The 18,259-nt window shown below is 37.0% G+C and overlaps 1 protein-coding gene across 3 annotated transcripts in view; it reads left to right on the forward strand.

Annotated features, from left to right (window-relative positions):
- LOC123516314 (integrator complex subunit 3-like) overlaps window positions 1-18,259 on the forward strand; it is a 56,748-nt gene that overhangs the window by 23,679 nt on the left and 14,810 nt on the right. For all 3 annotated transcript variants that reach the window (XM_045275594.1, XM_045275593.1, XM_045275592.1), the window contains exons 6-11: window positions 242-387; window positions 3,103-3,334; window positions 6,674-6,753; window positions 8,370-8,968; window positions 12,342-12,491; window positions 13,366-13,853. In XM_045275594.1, coding sequence (XP_045131529.1) covers window positions 242-387; window positions 3,103-3,334; window positions 6,674-6,753; window positions 8,370-8,968; window positions 12,342-12,491; window positions 13,366-13,853 — 1,695 coding nt within the window. The remainder of the gene's footprint in view (window positions 1-241; window positions 388-3,102; window positions 3,335-6,673; window positions 6,754-8,369; window positions 8,969-12,341; window positions 12,492-13,365; window positions 13,854-18,259) is intronic.

Consider the following 18,259-nt stretch of genomic DNA (forward strand, 5'->3'; position numbering starts at 1 on the left):
GCAAAATGCTTCAGAAAGTGTGGACATGATTTTGGTTTTGCCACTCCCCTCTAGAAATATAAGTTAGTGAATTATATTAGAAAAGGATAATGTCCCCTTTTTCAGCAGTATGAGTTATGTCAGTTTGGTTCATGCTAATCCTTAACACATTTCATCATTATCTTTTCTTCAAAATTTTCATACTTTGTATATGATAATTGTGTTTTACCTATTCTTTATCTTTGTTTTTTTTTCTCTGCAGGAATCCTTCAACTTCTTCAAACACGAACTTCACGGAGATTTTTTGTAGTAAGATTAACTCCAGAAATGGAGAAGAAGATTGTGTTCCTATGTACAGATGTAAAGTTTGGTATGCAAAAGAGGTATCAAGAATGGTTCCAAAGACAGGTATGTAACAATTTTTGTATATCATTTATTGTGATCTGATATGGATTCTGTCAGCATTTACAGTGACACACCTAAGATGGTTAAAAACTGTTGTGCAGGATATCAGTGTACTATCAGTTAAAATTTATTTTCTATTAAAAAGTCTCTTCTCCAGATTCTTAATTCTGATTTGCTTTCAGTTTTTTGTTAGATACAATGATGAAAATGGATCATGATCTGTCTATACAAGGTCAGCATCATTAGTGATAATCTATCTACATACAAGGCTGACATCTCTCCATCAGGTGGTTGATCAAGACAAGACACCATATGCACACATTCACTTTGAGTAAAAGCTGCAAATGTTGAGTGGCTTTTAAGAGGAGGTATTCCAGTGAAACATTCTACTGAAAGAAATACACTTAGAGTATTAACATAAATCAATGACATTACTTTTGCTGTTGTTATCATTACTGTTATCACCATTAAGGTTATTCTTTTTGAGAGTCACAGACTCAGTGGTTGCAAGCTGTATTATGAATACCAGTATTCTGGCTCTCTGTGGGAGAGTTGTACCATAAATGCTTTATTATTTTCTTACCTATTTATACAGCTTCTTGTAGTAGGATGGTTGGTGAGGATCTGTCCATTCATCCCATTCAGGCCTAGGAATTGGTACTTTGTCTCAGCCACCACCCTTTATGGGAAGTCAGTCTTCTATATAGATGTACTTACCAGTAGGGCTGTGGAGTCGATACTCAAAACATCTGACTCTGATTACTCAACTCAACTAAAGGCAAGTTGACACCTACCTCACAAAAAATCATTTTATAAAAAAAGCATCAACTTGACAATGTTTTTTTTTTTTTTTTTTTTAATCCCATGGAAACATTGAATTTTATTACTGTTTTGCTGCCCATCAAGAACCTCTGGGCTATTGTGAAAGTGAGGCTGGGAAACAAAGATGCTACCATACTGCCAAAAATTAGAATGCACTTCGTCAAGTAGCATTTCACGAGAAACGGTGAAGAAGGCTTTCCACAATTGTTTGATGGTAGTGAAAAATTAAAGGATACTCAATTATCAAGTAATTAAAAGTTAGTCAACAAGTATCCATGACAAATCTGTCTCATTCTGTTGTGTAGTTTTGCCATTTTATTTATCGAAGTGTGTATTCTTCAGCACATGACCATGTAAAGAGACACTGACTGCAGTATTTACTGCTGTTGACTCATTCAGGAGGAATTACTATACCTGATGGCTCATAAGACATACTTTTTCTTTAAAGAAAGTCTCAGAAAATCCAACCTGCGTCCTATGAGGTCAGGGTTCAGGATTGAGGTAGTGGTTGGTGGTAATCTTTGGCAACAGAGGCTCTAAAATCAAACCCCCAGATATTTTTGCACTCGTAAACAAAGTGATGATTAGTACTTCACCATAAAACAACTCTTCCTTTCAAGGTAACAATATATAATAGGTCATACTTATCAGTATTTCACATAGAATGACACCAGTTAGGAAGAATTTGCCTAAATGAACATACAACACATGAACCAAAACAAAACACGTGATCGCCAATCAGTGATCTTGATCTTGACACAGGCAAGCTTCACTGCATTCTTTATATTGATGAGTGTATATTTACATTTGCAGGTGAATTATTCATATATTTATTAATCTATATACTTATTTTTTTGTTTTTAATAATTTGCCTTCTGGTATGGGTTGATCAGCCCAGTCATACACTAAGTGATGTTATGGGAAGATCACAACCTCCATATTCCCTTCTTGTCACAGGCAACTAATCAGGATTGAATGAGGGGTCCTCAGTTTCCTCCTTTGTAATTTTAATCTTACTATGTGACAGACATCATTATCTTGGTTTGGCTATCCTTTGTAGAAAGGAATCTTTGCTTGGTATGTAGATTGATAAATTAGATCATCATTTATAATCTTTACATTTAGTGATTTGGATTACATGTGACCATATTTTTTTAACCTCTTTACTTTCATTATCCATTCTTCTCACACTAGGCATTTCCTGAGCAAGTTTTGTTGTGTTAAACTTCCAGTATATCATATGAATAAAAAAAAGAGCACAAGTGCATGAAAAGTACTGAGATTTCTTGAATCAGGATATTTTATAATAGATATGAGTTGATGAAATTTCAGTAATTAAGGAGAAAAGATGGACATACAAAGCACCAGCCACATATAATTAGCCACTGCCTGTGTGTTGTCATGCTGAGTGTCTTTCATTCATACCAGTGTCTCCACCATTCTTTTTTCATATATTCTCAAACTTATATTAAGTGTTATTATTTTCTATAACTTTTTGAAGACCATGTGAAGAATTATTATACTGTAATACAAATGCAACATGAACTGCATGAACAATAATTGCTTTATTTTCTAAACAGATTATCATATCGTAATTATTGTTAATCTATACACTGGATGTGTACATCCCTTCTTATGCACTTTCTGGCTCCACAAATAATATATATAATAAGTTAAGGGGAATGGAAGAATAGCTGTATGCATGGAATGACTGCCAGATACCAGATGAAGGGGTCAAGAACTTCTTTTACCTTGGCAGTACGCAAATTGGATATTGATTCATGGTATAAACTCGATAAAAATACTTTGGTAGAACATAATTTGACATTAGCTCTCTAAAGATCATCACTACCAAATAGTTACTTTAAACATTCATTAATCTTACCCTTCCCTCAGTACCTGAACACACCTGAGAGCCAAACACTGCGCTGTGACCTCATCCGGTTCATAATTGGCTGCATCCACCCTTCCAATGAGGTCCTCTGCTCAGACATAATTCCACGATGGGCTGTGATTGGCTGGCTTCTTTCCTCCTGCACATCACCAGTTGCTACAGCCAACTCTAAGCTGGCTCTTTTCTATGACTGGCTCCTTTACAACACAGAAACAGATAACATCATGAATATTGGTGAGCCTCAAAATTAATTTGTAAGTGTGTGTGTGTGTGTGTGTGTGTCAATTTTTAGAATGTGTATAATCATGTTTTATTTATAACTTTATATTGTAAATTATTAGTTGTTTGATAACCGAGTGATTGGCTTACTTAGAGGACAATCAAGAAATTTGAGATTCAAATTCTTTTAGGATGGTTTCCTAACACATTGAAGGCCTATCACTCCGTAAAATAGCAGTAGATTAAAGGATTATGAATTGTCCTGCTGGTGTGTGGCTAGGAATTTTAGCATTCTGCTGAGGCATGTGTGTTTATATGTATGTACATACATATCCGTGCAATAGTTTGTGTGTGTGTGTATGTGTGTGGGTGGGTGTTTTATACTGCAAGAGTGGTAATGTGCAAAAAAATTGCAGTTATTAATACCAGAATCTAGTATAACAAAGTATTTCTCCTTTTAAAGTACCTTAACCCCTTCAACATGTTGACACATATTTTGTGTCATCAGAGCACTCATGACATATCTAATGACATGCAACTTTTGTCTTGGCTGTGTTCTGCTAAGATGGTGTGCTTTTTTCCCAGATATTGTATGAGATCTTTCAGAATGTAGGTCATATATGGTACGATGGCTTACTTGACTTTCACCATTTTTACAAAAGTTTATGATTTGTTTATACCAGGATAAGTGCCAATGCACCCTGCTGGCAATAATTCTATTTTTATTTATTTTTTTTTTTATGGTACCAATAGACTAATTTACCCTAAAAATGAATATTTTCTCTTGTTTGTCATCTTCAGAAAATTGCTAAGAGAAGGCAAACTGTAATTTTCTCCTTAAAATTTGCATGGGTTTATTTCTTAATGTTCATACTTTATTTGATGGTTCATAAGATGCATGAGCTCTTAAGATGCACCCAGTTCTGGCAGACATTGAAATGAAAAAAAGATAAATGAGCAGATTTAAGCTCACAATCTGAAGTGAAGGATTTTGCCTAACATTTGAAGACTCACATGCATTTAGATCATTATTAGATCCCAATATTCTGGATTTAAAAACTTTGATATTTGCTAGTAGCATACGAATCAATCCTGTTGTGAGATATAAACATGTACCTGGCATATGGCATCGGCAGTGACTGTGAGAGACTACAGGGATAATAATCATAATTTTTTCATTTTTATCATCATTCTTTTTTTTTTTTTTACATGTATGCAAAATAAGAATTTTAGAAGATAGGTGCAATTTTTATTGTATGAGAGAGAAAAAATCATATCAGTTTATATACACATGCAAGAACAACCAACTTATGCACAGACGAATACAAACTGGCTGTTTTGGTATGGCCCTGAGCTTCACCAGGATTCCCCCAATATTGCCACCTCTCTGTAGACCACAGGCTTGCCTTCTTTCTGTAATGATGCTTCAGCTCCTCACCTTCTGTCTCTGTCCTTCTTTCCCTCTGTTTCTCTTTGTTGATGTGTTTCCGAAATTTTTTCCAAAATCATTCTAACTTATATTTCACATCACCATTAAGGTAAAAATCAAAGCATATTTTCTGTAGGAAAGTTACCCCCCCCATCCTAAATGTGGCATATGAGAGGGGGAGTGCAAGAAGCAGCAGCAGCTGCTGCTGAACAGTGGCTGCTTCTTCTTGTAACCCCTTTTAGCTTGTGTGTTGCTTTCACCACAATATTTGTGTTTCTGCCTCTGCTGTCTACTATAATGGATGTATTCATATACAATCATGCTGTGAGGATCATCTTGACTCCATGTCACTGAGTGATAGTTCAGAAATGCTTGGCTGTTCCTTCTCACAGTCCTGACTCCTTGGTCTGGAGCTAACCCACACTGAGTGGATAATTTTTCTGAATTTTCATCTTGTGTCCTATGCTATGACATTTAAGCATGGCATGGTAAGGCTTGTAAAATGCTAGTAAAAATGTTTTTTTGTGAACATAAATGTATATGTGAGACAGCAACACCATAGCGCTGTGGGTGCACGTGACATTTAAGTTGAGTTAAATCACGTTAAATCAAATAAATTGCATTATTTTTTGTATTTCCTTGAATATCAAGTCACGTTAAATCAGAATCACATTATTCAAACTCACGTTAATCGAGAGTTGACTATATTTGGAGAATTTCATAATCAGAAAAATATTTTCTTATTAAGGGAAATATGTAATTTAGTGCATCCATGAAAGAAAAGGATAGCACCTGTGGAAAATTTACAGCCAGAGTTGTAGCTCTGCATGCTCTTCAGTCTGAATTGTGGCTCACAATTTACAGCTTAAGAAGCTTGAAGCCAGAACCTATGTAACTTTTCAGACGGCAGAATACGACAGCAAGAAGCAAACCATTTCAGATGTTAACAAATCATAGGCCATGAGAGAAGAATTTTGCCGTGTGATGTACTTATGTATGTAGGTGTTTTTCATGACCACCATTATAAAAGGGATGTCAGCCTGGTGTATAGATAACTTTGATGTTAGAGCATTTTTGTTACATATGCACTGTATTATATTATGTTAACTGATTTTCATGAGTAGAATTTAATGTTTCTTATGCAGCATTCTATCATTGTCTTCATTTCTTATTTCAGTGATTGTGTTGTTTTTGTGACTTATACTTACAGTCTATCATTTGATTTTAGAAAGTTTACTAAACTTTATTTACTTCATTCACTCATTAACTTAGATTCTTTTGTTTTACATGGTACTTAATGTCAAATTTCTGCAATTCCACTGTTTTATGTTGTTGAGTAAATTAAAGTGCATAATTATATGTCATCTAATTCACAGATCAATTCATCATATATTCTGCTGTGCTAGATTCTTTTTTTGTGTGGATATTGTGGATTTTAAGCAAATTTATACTTAAATTTTTTTTTTTTTTTTTTTTTTTTTTTTTTTTTTTTTTTTTGTCTGAAAAATATAGATATTATTTTACAGGCAATAATGCTTTCTTATTCATCCTCATTATTTTGCATTTTTCAAGGCCAGTCATGATCAGCTTTGTAAAGATCCAGTGATGATTATATAAACAGATACCTAGAATAAACCAAAATGTACTTTGCATCAAATTGTCTGACTTAACAGATCACCAAGCCTTCATCTAGCCATGGAGTAAATCCAACTCTGAAAGAGACACCTCACAAAACAACAAGCCTGTGGATTAGTAGCACTGAGGGATCATGGTCTTGACTAGTTTCAAACCTTTATTGAATTTTTTACTAGGAAACCATGTTTTATCTTGCAAAATAAGAAATTCATATGTATAATGAGGCCTGCCTTTTACCTATGGGAAGAATTGTACTTTTTTGTCCACTCCTTAACAATCCTATCTTCCAGAACCTGGCATTCTGGTGATGTACCACTCCATGCGGCCACACCCAGTACTCACCACATCACTGCTGGATTTTATATGCAGGGTGAGTTGATTCATTTAATTTCTTCAGTGGAGTTAGTGATCCACATTATTTGAAAAAGAAACTATATATTTTAACCCTTAAAGTACGGGGCATTGATTTACTTTCCGTCTGTTACAACGGGGAAAATTCACAACTCAAAAATACTAAAAATATTTTTTCCTTATAAAAACATATTTCTTTGTGTTATTCTGAGTTACAGTGATGTAATTTTTAACATGTTATGACCTCTGAGAGCAAAGTTATTGCATATAAAAAAATTCATGGCAGAACCCGCCGCTAAGAAATACCCCCCAAGCTCAGATAACACGGCGCACACACACACACACACTCTCTCTCTCTCTCTCTCTCTCTCTCTCTCTCTCTCTCTCTCTCTCTCTCTCTCTCTCTCTCTCTCTCTCTCTCTCTCTCTCTCTCTCTCTCTCTCTCTCTCTCTCTCTCTCTCTCTCTCTCTCTCTCTCTCTCTCCTTTTGGGCATTTGAATTTGATGTAAAAGTAGGAACTTTTGCACTTTCATGTCAAGAAAATGCTAACTCAGATATATGAAATGATGTGTAAAACAGGAAAAGAAAAAGAAACCACATATTACAAGTATTGTGGATTCCTATAATAATTGGAATCTGGCAACTCTTATTAGCAATGGGATTCACATGACTTGGCCGACAAGCACAGTCCTGTAGAGGCAACCAGGGTGACATACACCAGCGCATTGCTGGAGGGGAATAGGTTATGTGAGGAGGTTTATGAACATCGCTGTGAGGGTTGGTCTCTGTCTCCCAGATCACTATCAGAATCATTACTGGAGTGTTCACTTTCTTCTGTCTCAGTAAAAAAATCAGTCTTCATTTTCATCACTCCTCAATGTCATTACTGAGTAACACTTGACATAACATCACTTGGAGTACCATTTCCTCCCTCCGGGTGACGGGGGTTGCCAGATGTTGCCTTGAAATGGGAAAAGATGACTTATTGTAAGGGAACATATGTCTCAAGGCTCAAGCAGACGAGCGAGAAAAGATGCCAGATACCTTCACTTGCCCCAGGACCAATAGTGAGGGGGAGAGATTCAAACGTTTAGCGCGGAAAAATCATGATTACCGGTACGATCCCCGCCTCTCTGCACGTGATGCTACAATCGTACATATACGATCGCCGTACTTTAAGGGTTAAGAAATTTATTTACCTGAATATCAGAAGCAAATGTTTAGCTTCTCTGATTGTAAGTCATAGCTGGTGTGGTCAGCTGTGCTGTGCCTGGTCTCCTTTGAGGTGACAGGGTTTAAAGTCCGAGTCATGTGTGGTGCCTTGTTTGAGCCACTCCATGTTGGATTGTCTGTGTAGGTTTGTTAGCCTCATATCATAAATTTGTAATAAGTTCCCCAGAATTTTCTGCCATTCATGAAATTCATAAAACAAATTGTTAGTGTAATTAGTCAATGTAAATCAATCTCTCTCTCTCTCTCTCTCTCTCTCTCTCTCTCTCTCTCTCTCTCTCTCTCTCTCTCTCTCTCTCTCTCTCTCTCTCTCTCTCTCTCTCTCTCTCTCTCTCTCTCTCTCTCTCTCTCTCTCTCTCTCTCTCAGTAAGACCTTTATGATGATAACTTTTAATCTGTTTTCAGATCATTCCCAACTTCCATCCACCTTTGGCTGACAAAATACGAGCTGGAGTGCACAATTCCCTAAGACAGATTCTTGAGAAACGAGTGGTGCAGTCCTTGGAACCTCTTTTTGATAACCGTCATATGGATGTGGAATTGAGAAAGCTCATTCGTGAAACATTCCCTGAATTTTGTGCGAACTCTGTCATGGGGGAAGTGAAACATGATGACTTTGTTGCCCCTGTGTCCTCCCAATCAGTCACCACCATGGACCTCTTGGCAGAAACTGGTCTGGACTTCGGCACATCTGCAGTGAACAGTGACAGTGAAGTGAACAATAGTAATCATATTGGTGGTGTGGAGGAGGCCATGTTTAGTGAAGATGAGGAGGATCCACCAACCCAAAAGCCACCTCCTCTACCTGTTGCTAAGATCAAAGTAGAGGAAAATCCAGTGACACCACCATCACCTGTGGAAGATATGGAGGATGTAAAACCCAAAGTGAATGATTTAAACAGTGTTGAGGAAAAGGTGGACCTCAGTAAACACTTAGAATACTTGGAAAATGACATGAAGACAATTATACTTGACTTGCAAAATGAAAAGGATACAAAACAGAGGTAGGCAAGAGTTAACCATGCTGACGGTGCATTATATCCGTGTATTTAAAGTGCATTTTATGATTACACATACAATCAAAGAAAGAATATGGCAATACACATTAAATTACTTGTGGTCATAAAGCTTCATCAACTTATAAATGTTTTCATAATTGTTTGCAAGATATAATTTTTCTTGGCCAATGTCGTAACTTAATTTTCTCCCACACAGGAGTGATTTTTCTTCCATATATTTATTGCACTCTTTGTCATTTCCTTGTGTATAACACCCCTACCCCCCTCCTCTCTCTCTCTCTCTCTCTCTCTCTCTCTCTCTCTCTCTCTCTCTCTCTCTCTCTCTCTCTCTCTCTCTCTCTCTCTCTCTCTCTCTCTCTCTCTCTCTCTCTCTCTCTGTGTGAATGTGTAAAAACTGTGACTTCATATATGAATAGCAGGGCATGTTTAATAGTTTGTGTGGGTAAGTTCTTCCCTGTTAGTTTGTGATAGGGCTTTATAATGTCACTATGGTCCTGTTTGTATACGTATGGTGTAGTAAAGAAAGTGAATATAAGGGTTTAGGCAGAGTATGATGAGTAGGGAAGGAACTGCTGATGATACAACTTTGATGGCCGAGCTGACTTGGAGAGGAAGTTCAAAATACTGGTAAAGAAGACAAATTTGTAGGAGGAGGAAGCTGAAAATAAATGTTAATAATAATTAAGCAATGAAATGCTTGAGTGAGATAGATGATGAAGGGATGGATGTAAGAATGAATGCTGGATCTGGTAGATTGTTTAGGATCAACCGTTAAAAGTGGACTGGAAAGTTGAGACAGGTGAAGTGCAGGATGAAAAAAAGTTGCATAACTACTTTAAACATGGGACATTGGGTATGTGTAAATGGATTATGTGAAGCACCCTTGTGCTGTGTGTTGCTAATACATGGAATTTGGTAATGTCAGAGAAGTAATACTGAGATGTAATGGAGTATGTGTAAAGTAACATGGAGACAATAAGAAATGAGGAAGTAAGAAGAACTGGTGTTTGAGTGTTGGCTGAATGGGCAAATCAATGTGTTAAGCAGGAGAGTAAACTAATAGAAAATAATGCGGTCAGATGTGTGCAGTGGAAGGTTATGAGGAAGGCTATGCCTTCAATGAATGAACTGTGAAATACTGAATCAGAATACAGAATCACTAGAGCAGTTGTTTATGATAGAGATGGATGGAGAGCAACAGTGGTGAGTGCTTAAAAATGACATGAACTTCTCAAACTGTAGGAGAGACGCTGTGGCGTAGTGGATAAAGTGGAGAGCATGGGATCAGGCAGACGTCCACGTGTAGGTTCAAATCCCACCACGTGCAGTCTTAAACACTTTGCCATTTGTTGAGTGGTTTAAAGTTACCTACATGCCACCATGATACCCAGGTTCTAGGTGGTTACACCCAAAATGAGCTTGGGTGGTGATATGGGCCCCCATTTTGGGTACCACTATAAATAAAATTGCCTGCGCCACTAATGGGCAAAAGCTGAACAGCGCTTCCTACACACTCTTCAAGTGAGCCTACAGGCGCTATAGGCCTTAACGTTAAAAAAAAAAAAAAAAAGTCATATGAACCAAATTATGGTGTGTTGCACTCTTTAGGAAGTATTCTGCATCTTCTGTGGTCTCATGATTGGAGTAGGTGTGGGGTAAGCATTATTTTCATTGTAAAGAACAGTGAAAAAACTGGTATCTGGCCAGCTGTCCTGTACTTGGGTTTCTATGAATGTTGGGACACTGGTAATGTAATGAATAATGCTAAGAATTCTGGTAGGCTGAATGAAGTGAGGTAGGTAAAGTATTTATTTGCTTGTTGCTTATCAAACATTTCCTCTAATTATTTTCTACATATCCAGTGTATATTTGTTTGTTATAGTGTAAGTGTAGATCTTACCTTTAGTGATTTATGAGATGGACATCATGCTGGGTCATTTGTTTATTATAATGCCCAGAGTGGACTAAAGTGAAGGAAATTACTGGTATATATATATATGGTGAGAGCAGCTCTTTTTGGTTTGGCAGATTTTATTGAGATTTCTCAGTAGTATACAAGAGCTACAGGTATTAAGTTTCTTTTTAGTACTGATGCCTTGATGAGTTTAAATCTTATCATGAGGATTGTCAGTTACTACTATGTTGTTCAGTCATGTCTATATATTTAATCCCCTTCCCGGCAGAGGATCTATAAATAGATGTTTAGAAATTGGTACTTTTTGTCGGATCATCTACATATAGACTTCTGTTCTGATTTTACTGCACTAAGTTGTAGCGTGGTCTATATATAGACAATTCTTTACAACTAACAAAATTCAAAAAATAAATGATTATTTGGCTTCTCAAATACCGAAACACTTGCCAGCATTGCCTCTCAAGGCCAGTCGGTGGTGGATGTGCTACACACATAAGCCTATATTGGAAATTTTTCCATTTTTTTCTTTCTTTTATTTTTAGTCTATCATGTTAAGAGAGAGAACTGTATCACACACCAGCACCGTTGCCAAAAAATTAGTAGGTACAAAACAAGTATGTGAGAAATACGAAGAAAAGTGGAAGTAAATTACAAGTCCTGGATGTGAGTAACTCCAAACATTCATATAAATATATTGACAGCCATTATCACCAATCCAATTAACACATATATAGATTCAATTGTTTGTTCTGTTTTGCAGCCAAGTCTATATATAGATTCAATAATTTGTTCAGTCTACATATAGATGTCAATCTGGAATGCCCATTTGCAAGGAAACTATGTAGACATATGGATGAAAGTCGGTAAAGTCTATTTATATATATGGACAATTTTTTTGTTATAGTACATTCATCTACCTTGCTGCCGGGAAGGGGTTAACACAAGCTAACTAGAAATTTCAGTTGGTGTTATATAAGAAGGAATAGTTGGTGCTTGTGGTTTGTTGTTTTCTCTGAAGTAGGAACGAAGTGATTTTACCTATTACGATACCACATGATACTTTTGTATGTTGCATTGGGGTTGATGGAAGTATTCCACTCCACTGGAAACAGAACCATACATTAATAGATATCTCATACCAAGTATCATTGGAATAAGGAATACTGAAATTAACATTTAGTAAAGTGTAGTCCTTAATGTATATGAAAGTTAAATGGAAATAATGGAAATTGATGATAAATTGAAAAGTAATCCAAAATCATTGGTTTCCTTGAGCTGTTTATTAATAGTGGCATCCAGAAGCATTGTGGTTATAGTGAATGAAAAATTGAAATATCCAGATCTTTAACATGTATGAAAATTTCCTGACTGGCATTATCCAAGTCAGGATGACGTCAGTAGTCTCATGTGCAGTTAGTGGTTATCATAATATTATTGTTACAGGTGTGATCTGCTGCAGAAGCTGTGTGACTTGATATTCAGTGATGACTTGGACCAGATGGAGGCAGTCAACCTGGCTTACTGTCTCTGTCATCTCTTATCTGATGAACTGACTCCTGGAACCTCCCTCTTGCCTCAGGATATTTCAGCTGAGTATGTTTTGTGTCTTATGAAAGAGGTGACGGAGAAGGTTGCTTTTTTCTTTATTTCTAATTCATGTGCTTAGAATTTAGTATAAAGGTAAAGGAGATTTTTGAGTATAGTAAGAAAGTAGCATTATTTTAAAGTACCAAATTCAGAACAATGGAATGGATTTAGAAGAAATTGAGACTGATTAGACTAAAGTTTTGGTGTTCAGGAGTTGATTGACACAAATGTAGGAAATGCAAATCACTGAATTTGTCAAAACATCTGATGAAAGATAGGTAGATTATTTTAAGATGGTTAAGTATTTTAAAAACATTGGACTTAAAGAATCAAAGAAAAATAAGAGTGTATATATATATATATATATATATATATATATATATATATATATATATATATATATATATATATATGAGCATTCAAAAATCATTTAAAGTCATCCCTAGTGTGGGAGGACTGGGTATAACTGTTGAAATGTTCAGGTTTGGCAGAGAGACCACATCTGATTGTGTGCACAACATAACATCTGCTCTGGGTGGAAAGAAAAGAACTAAAGTATTCAATAAATGTTATTATTTTTCCCGTGCCAGGTACAGAAGAGAAGAGAATATATAAAACAAAGATTATTAGAGAAAAAGATTGTTTTAAAAAAGGTGTTGTATAGTATGTGTGTTTCCATTGATTCAAGATGAATAATTCTTGTTAGAAACAATTTGTTAAAATTATTTTATATTAAGTATTATTTTTAGTTTATATAGTTTGAACACTTATGTCACATGAGTTAAATGTTCTTGTTATTTGATTTTCAGAGTGTAGTTTGAGTCACTCCTTTGGCAATAACAGCTTTTGTAGTTGATTAACTTCTTTCATGTACTTACAGAAGCATTCAAGAAAGCTTGGGCAACCCTATATATGTTATCTTTGATAACCTCATCACACTGCCTGAGGACGATCATCGCCGGCAGCCCATACTTCAGTTATTGGTAGAGATGCACAAGACAACCTATCAAGTGGGCTACCATTTTCTTTACTTTCTGAAAGCCTCCAACATCAAGTCAGATAAAGTTCAGGAAAATAATGAAAGTTCCATATCAACATACAGGGACTTGTGTAAAGCTGCTGGACTTAAAGATTTTGCAGCATTTGTGATAAGGGACTTAAGGTTCTTGGGTGAAGATGATCCTAGAGTGTTGAGTTGGATCATTCCTGATATTTACAACAACTTCTCAAAACAGACAAGAGGCAATGCCGAGTTATTGCAGTTGGTGTTGGAGCGCTTGGACTCCTCCCAACTACATGACTTGGTGTGCATGGTGCTTCAGGGCTCCTTACAAATGTTTGACAACAGCTCATTTGCATCTATATTAGGTAAGTATCACACCATTTGTTGATCGCTCATTACAGATTTAGATGTTACTGTTTTTGTGTGTGTGTGTGTGTGTATTTACCTATTTGTGTATTACAGGGCCCAAGCTAAGCTCTCTGTGTCCTGTCTCCTTGTCCATTCCTGTCATATCTCTCTTTCATCTGATTGACACACACCACGTCAACGGCATCACTGCTCAGTTTATTCCACTTATCAATGTTACGATGCGGGAAACTGTATTTTCTCACGTCATTTAGACAGATCTCTTTTATTAGCTTTTTTCCATGTCCTCGGAGCTGATTACTTGTGGTCACCTTTATCAACTCTGTCCAGTATGTCAATCTTGTTCACCAATTTATACATAGTTATCATGTCTCCTCTTGTTCTTCTCTCTTCTAATGTGGTCAGCCCCAGCTTCCTCAGTCTTTCCTCATAGTCTAACTCCTGAGTCCTGGTACCATCCTTGTTGCCAGCCTCTGTACCCTTTCTACCTTCTTCACATTTTTCTTCATATGCGGTGACCAGACACAAGCTGCATATTCTAACTGGGGTCTTATTAAGGTACATAATATCTTCTTCATCATTCCTTCATCTAGGTAGTGGAATGCAAGGCCAATATTTTGAAGCATGTTATATGTTTTCCAAAAATCTTGTTAATGTGTTTCTCCGGTGACAAAGTGTTTTGCACGTTACTCCTAAGTCTTTCTCCTCATTGGTCTCTTTAATTTTCTCATCACCCAGCCTGTAATCCCAGTTTGGTCTGTATCTACTTCTTCCCATTTTCATAACATGGGTCTTGTCTATATTAAATTCCATCTGCCACTCCTTACTCCACTCATATATTTTATCAAGATCTTCCTGTAACTTGTTACAATCTTCCACATTCTTTACTCTCCTCATAATTTTAGTATCGTCCAAAACATGTTCATGTAACTGTCAATTCCTACTGGCATATCATTAACATAAATCAAAAACATGATGGGACCAAGCACTGACCCTTGTGGAACTCCACTGGTTACCTTCTTCCACTCGGACTTCCTTCCTCTCACCACTGTTCTCATTTCTCTTCCCATTAAGTAATTTTCCATCCATTTTGCTAGTTTATCATTTACTCCTCCAATCTTCTTTAGTTTCCACATCAGTCTATTGTGTGGTACTTTATCAAAGGCCTTTCTCAAGTCCAGGTAGATAGCATCCACCCATCCCTCTCTATGTTGTAGTATGTCAGTCACTCTTGAATAAAAACATAATAAATTGGATACACGATCTTCCTTTTCTGAAACCAAACTGTCTTTCACTCAGAATGTTTTCACTTTCTAGATACTCACTCCACTTAGCTTTAATTACTTCTTCACATACCTTGCACAATATACTAGTCAACGATACTGGTCTATAATTTAGCGGTTCCATTCTACTACCATTCTTATATATAGGCACAATGTCAGCTCTTTTCCACTCTTTCGGGACTAATCCTGTTCGTATGGAGGTTTCCACAATATCAAATACAGGGTTCAACAATTGATCCTTACATTCATTTAGCAACCTCCCAGATATGCCATCAGGCCCCATTGATTTATTAATATCCAGATTGCTTATAATTTTCCTTACATCTTCCTTAGTAACCATGATGTCCTGCATTTGCTTTATTTCCGTAGGCCTTCCTCCCATAAAATGCTCCTCCTTTGTAAACACTTTGCAAAAGTTGTCGTTCAAAATTTCAGCTATATCTCCAGCATCCTCATATACTTCTTCCCATTTTTACCTTTACTATTGCCTCCCTTATATTTAGTTTTCCATTTATGAATTTGTAAAACATTTTTGGGTCACTATCACAGTTTTCCACCACCCTCTGTTCATATTCCTTCTGTGCTGTTCTCCTTACTTCAACATATCTATTCCTTGCTGTTTTGTAAACTTCTCTTGATAATACATCACTGTTTTTCTTAAGTTTCTTCCATGCCTTTTCTTTGTTCTTTTTTGCTTCTTCACAATTTCTATTAAACCACTGTTTATTATTTAAAGTCCTCTTTCTGTAATATGGCACAAACTTTTCACAGCAGAGTTATACAAATCCATAAATTTATCGTATTTCAATTGCATATCCCTTTCCTGGTATACCACGGACCAGTCAATTTCATTAAAGAACTCCCTTATATGGTTATAATTTGCCCTAATATAATTTAATTTTTCCTCCCTGCATTCCACAATCTTATTCGTGCTTAATTCTGTATCCAGCTCAAAGCTTAGGACATCATGATCGCTTCTCCCCAAGGGACATTTATGTTCAATTTCCTCTTTTAGAGATGCCCGTGGTAAATACCAAATCCAACCTTGCTGCAACATCTTGTCCCCTGCACCTTGTTGGTGATCTCACCCACTGTGTCATCAAGTTATTTGTTGCTACCTTTAACAATTCCTCTGCCCACTCACCACCGTTCACCACTTCGTAGTCTTCCCACACTATTTCTTTACAATTAAAGTCTCCAACTATCATCACTCTATCCTTTCTGATGAGTTCTTGCTTCATTCTGTCTAGAGTATTTCTCATCACCATTTGGTACTGTTCATATTCCCAAGCACTGGTTCTGGGTGGTATGTATACTGTTATAATATTAATGTCCCTCTTGCCATCTGTTATAAGCATACTTATCACTTCCTCATTTCTCTTACTATAGTTCACCTCCTTCACTATCAGATCTTCCTTAGTAAGAACCATTATACCACCACCTCCTTTATTTTTTCTATCATTTCTCCATACTTTGTAGTGTTTTACAACAAACCAGTCTAGCTTTATTTCGGGCCTTAGCTTTGTTTCCACTACACACATTATGTCCGGTTCGTTATTTCTTAGGTAATCCATACATTCTAGCCTCTTAGACAGAAATCCATCTATATTCATGTAAGTCACTTGTATTCCATTCCTAGTCTCTTTCTTCCATGTAATGTCTATTCCGTCTGTTTTATCCACCACTTCTTTAGCCTCCCATTTCTCATCCTCCAAAAAAACTTGGTCTTTTCCTCCTCTGTTCTTTCGTCATTCCTCTCTTTCACTTCAGTTACAAGCTCTTTCATTTTCATTCGCTCATCCTGTGACATATTTCTTCTTATGTAAATTGTTTTGGTTTCCTCAGAGTCCTTAAGTTTCCAAGCCCTCCTCAACAAGGCCTCAGCTGCCACCTGAGACTTTAATTTCAATTTTAATGGTCTATTCTTGCCTTCCTCAAAAGCTCCCAATCTCACACTTTCTTCTACCTCAGCATATAGGTCCTCTTCCTCCACAGAGATCTTATTCAGTAAAGACTTAATCCTGTCATTTTCCTTATTCCTCCTATCCTGCCAGTTTCTGTTAGTTTCCTCCCTCAATCCTGTTATGATCACACATTTTTTCTTTTCAGCAATATCTCTCACCACATACTCATTTTCCTTTAGTGCCTTTACCATTTCACTCTGTAATCACTTTATTTTCCTCTTCCTGCTTTTTCACTATCTCCCTAAAGGACCTTTGTACCTCCTGATGTTCATGGTTCACTTCTTTCATCCTGGCATCAATTAGATTAAGGCATTCCTCCTTCCTCAAGTCCCCTTCGGATATTTTCATCTCCATTTCTAGGAGTTTAGCCTTCATCTCTTCACATTGTTTCCTTAGTTGTTGGTTTTCTTTCTCCATCTCTACTTTTTCCTTCAATAGCTCTTTATTCGCTATCGTTAACAAATAGATCTCTTTTTTGAACGAATCATTCTCGGCTATAACTCTATCCAGTTTTTCTTCTATGGACAAAATGTTTAGGAACTTACTTTCCAGTGCCTGGATTCTTGCATCCATATCTAATTTCTCCAGTCCTCTTGGAGTAGTTATAAAACCTTCAAAATCCTTGGGTTGCCTAGGAGTAGCCGCCATGTTTGTTATCGTCAGCTGATTACGGCCAAAACAATCACCGCCCACACTCTCCTCTCAGGGACCACTCTCCATATCCCTCACTTTCAACACTATGCGACAGTAGGACATCAACAGGACACTAACTCAGAGGTACCCGGGCCCTGTAACACCATAGGTATTTTCACTTCTTCCCATCCGCAGCCGGAGACGAGCCGTCCTCTCTCAGCAACGGCGAGAGAGAGAGAGTGTGTGTGTGTGTGTGTGTGTGTGTGTGTGTGTGTGTGTGTGTGTGTGTGTGTGTGTGTGTGTGTGTGTTTCACTGTTTGATCTGCTTGCAGTCTCTGACGAGACAGCCAGACGTTACCCTACGGAGTGAGCTCAGAGCTCATTATTTCCGATCTTTGGATAGGCCTGAGACCAGGCACACACCACACACCAGGACAACAAGGTCACAACTCCTCGATTTACATCCCGTACCTACTCACTGCTAGGTGAACAGGGGCTACACGTGAAAGGAGACACACCCAAATA

The sequence above is a fragment of the Portunus trituberculatus genome, chromosome 40 (assembly GCF_017591435.1).
Source record: "Portunus trituberculatus isolate SZX2019 chromosome 40, ASM1759143v1, whole genome shotgun sequence".
NCBI lineage: Eukaryota > Metazoa > Arthropoda > Malacostraca > Decapoda > Portunidae > Portunus > Portunus trituberculatus.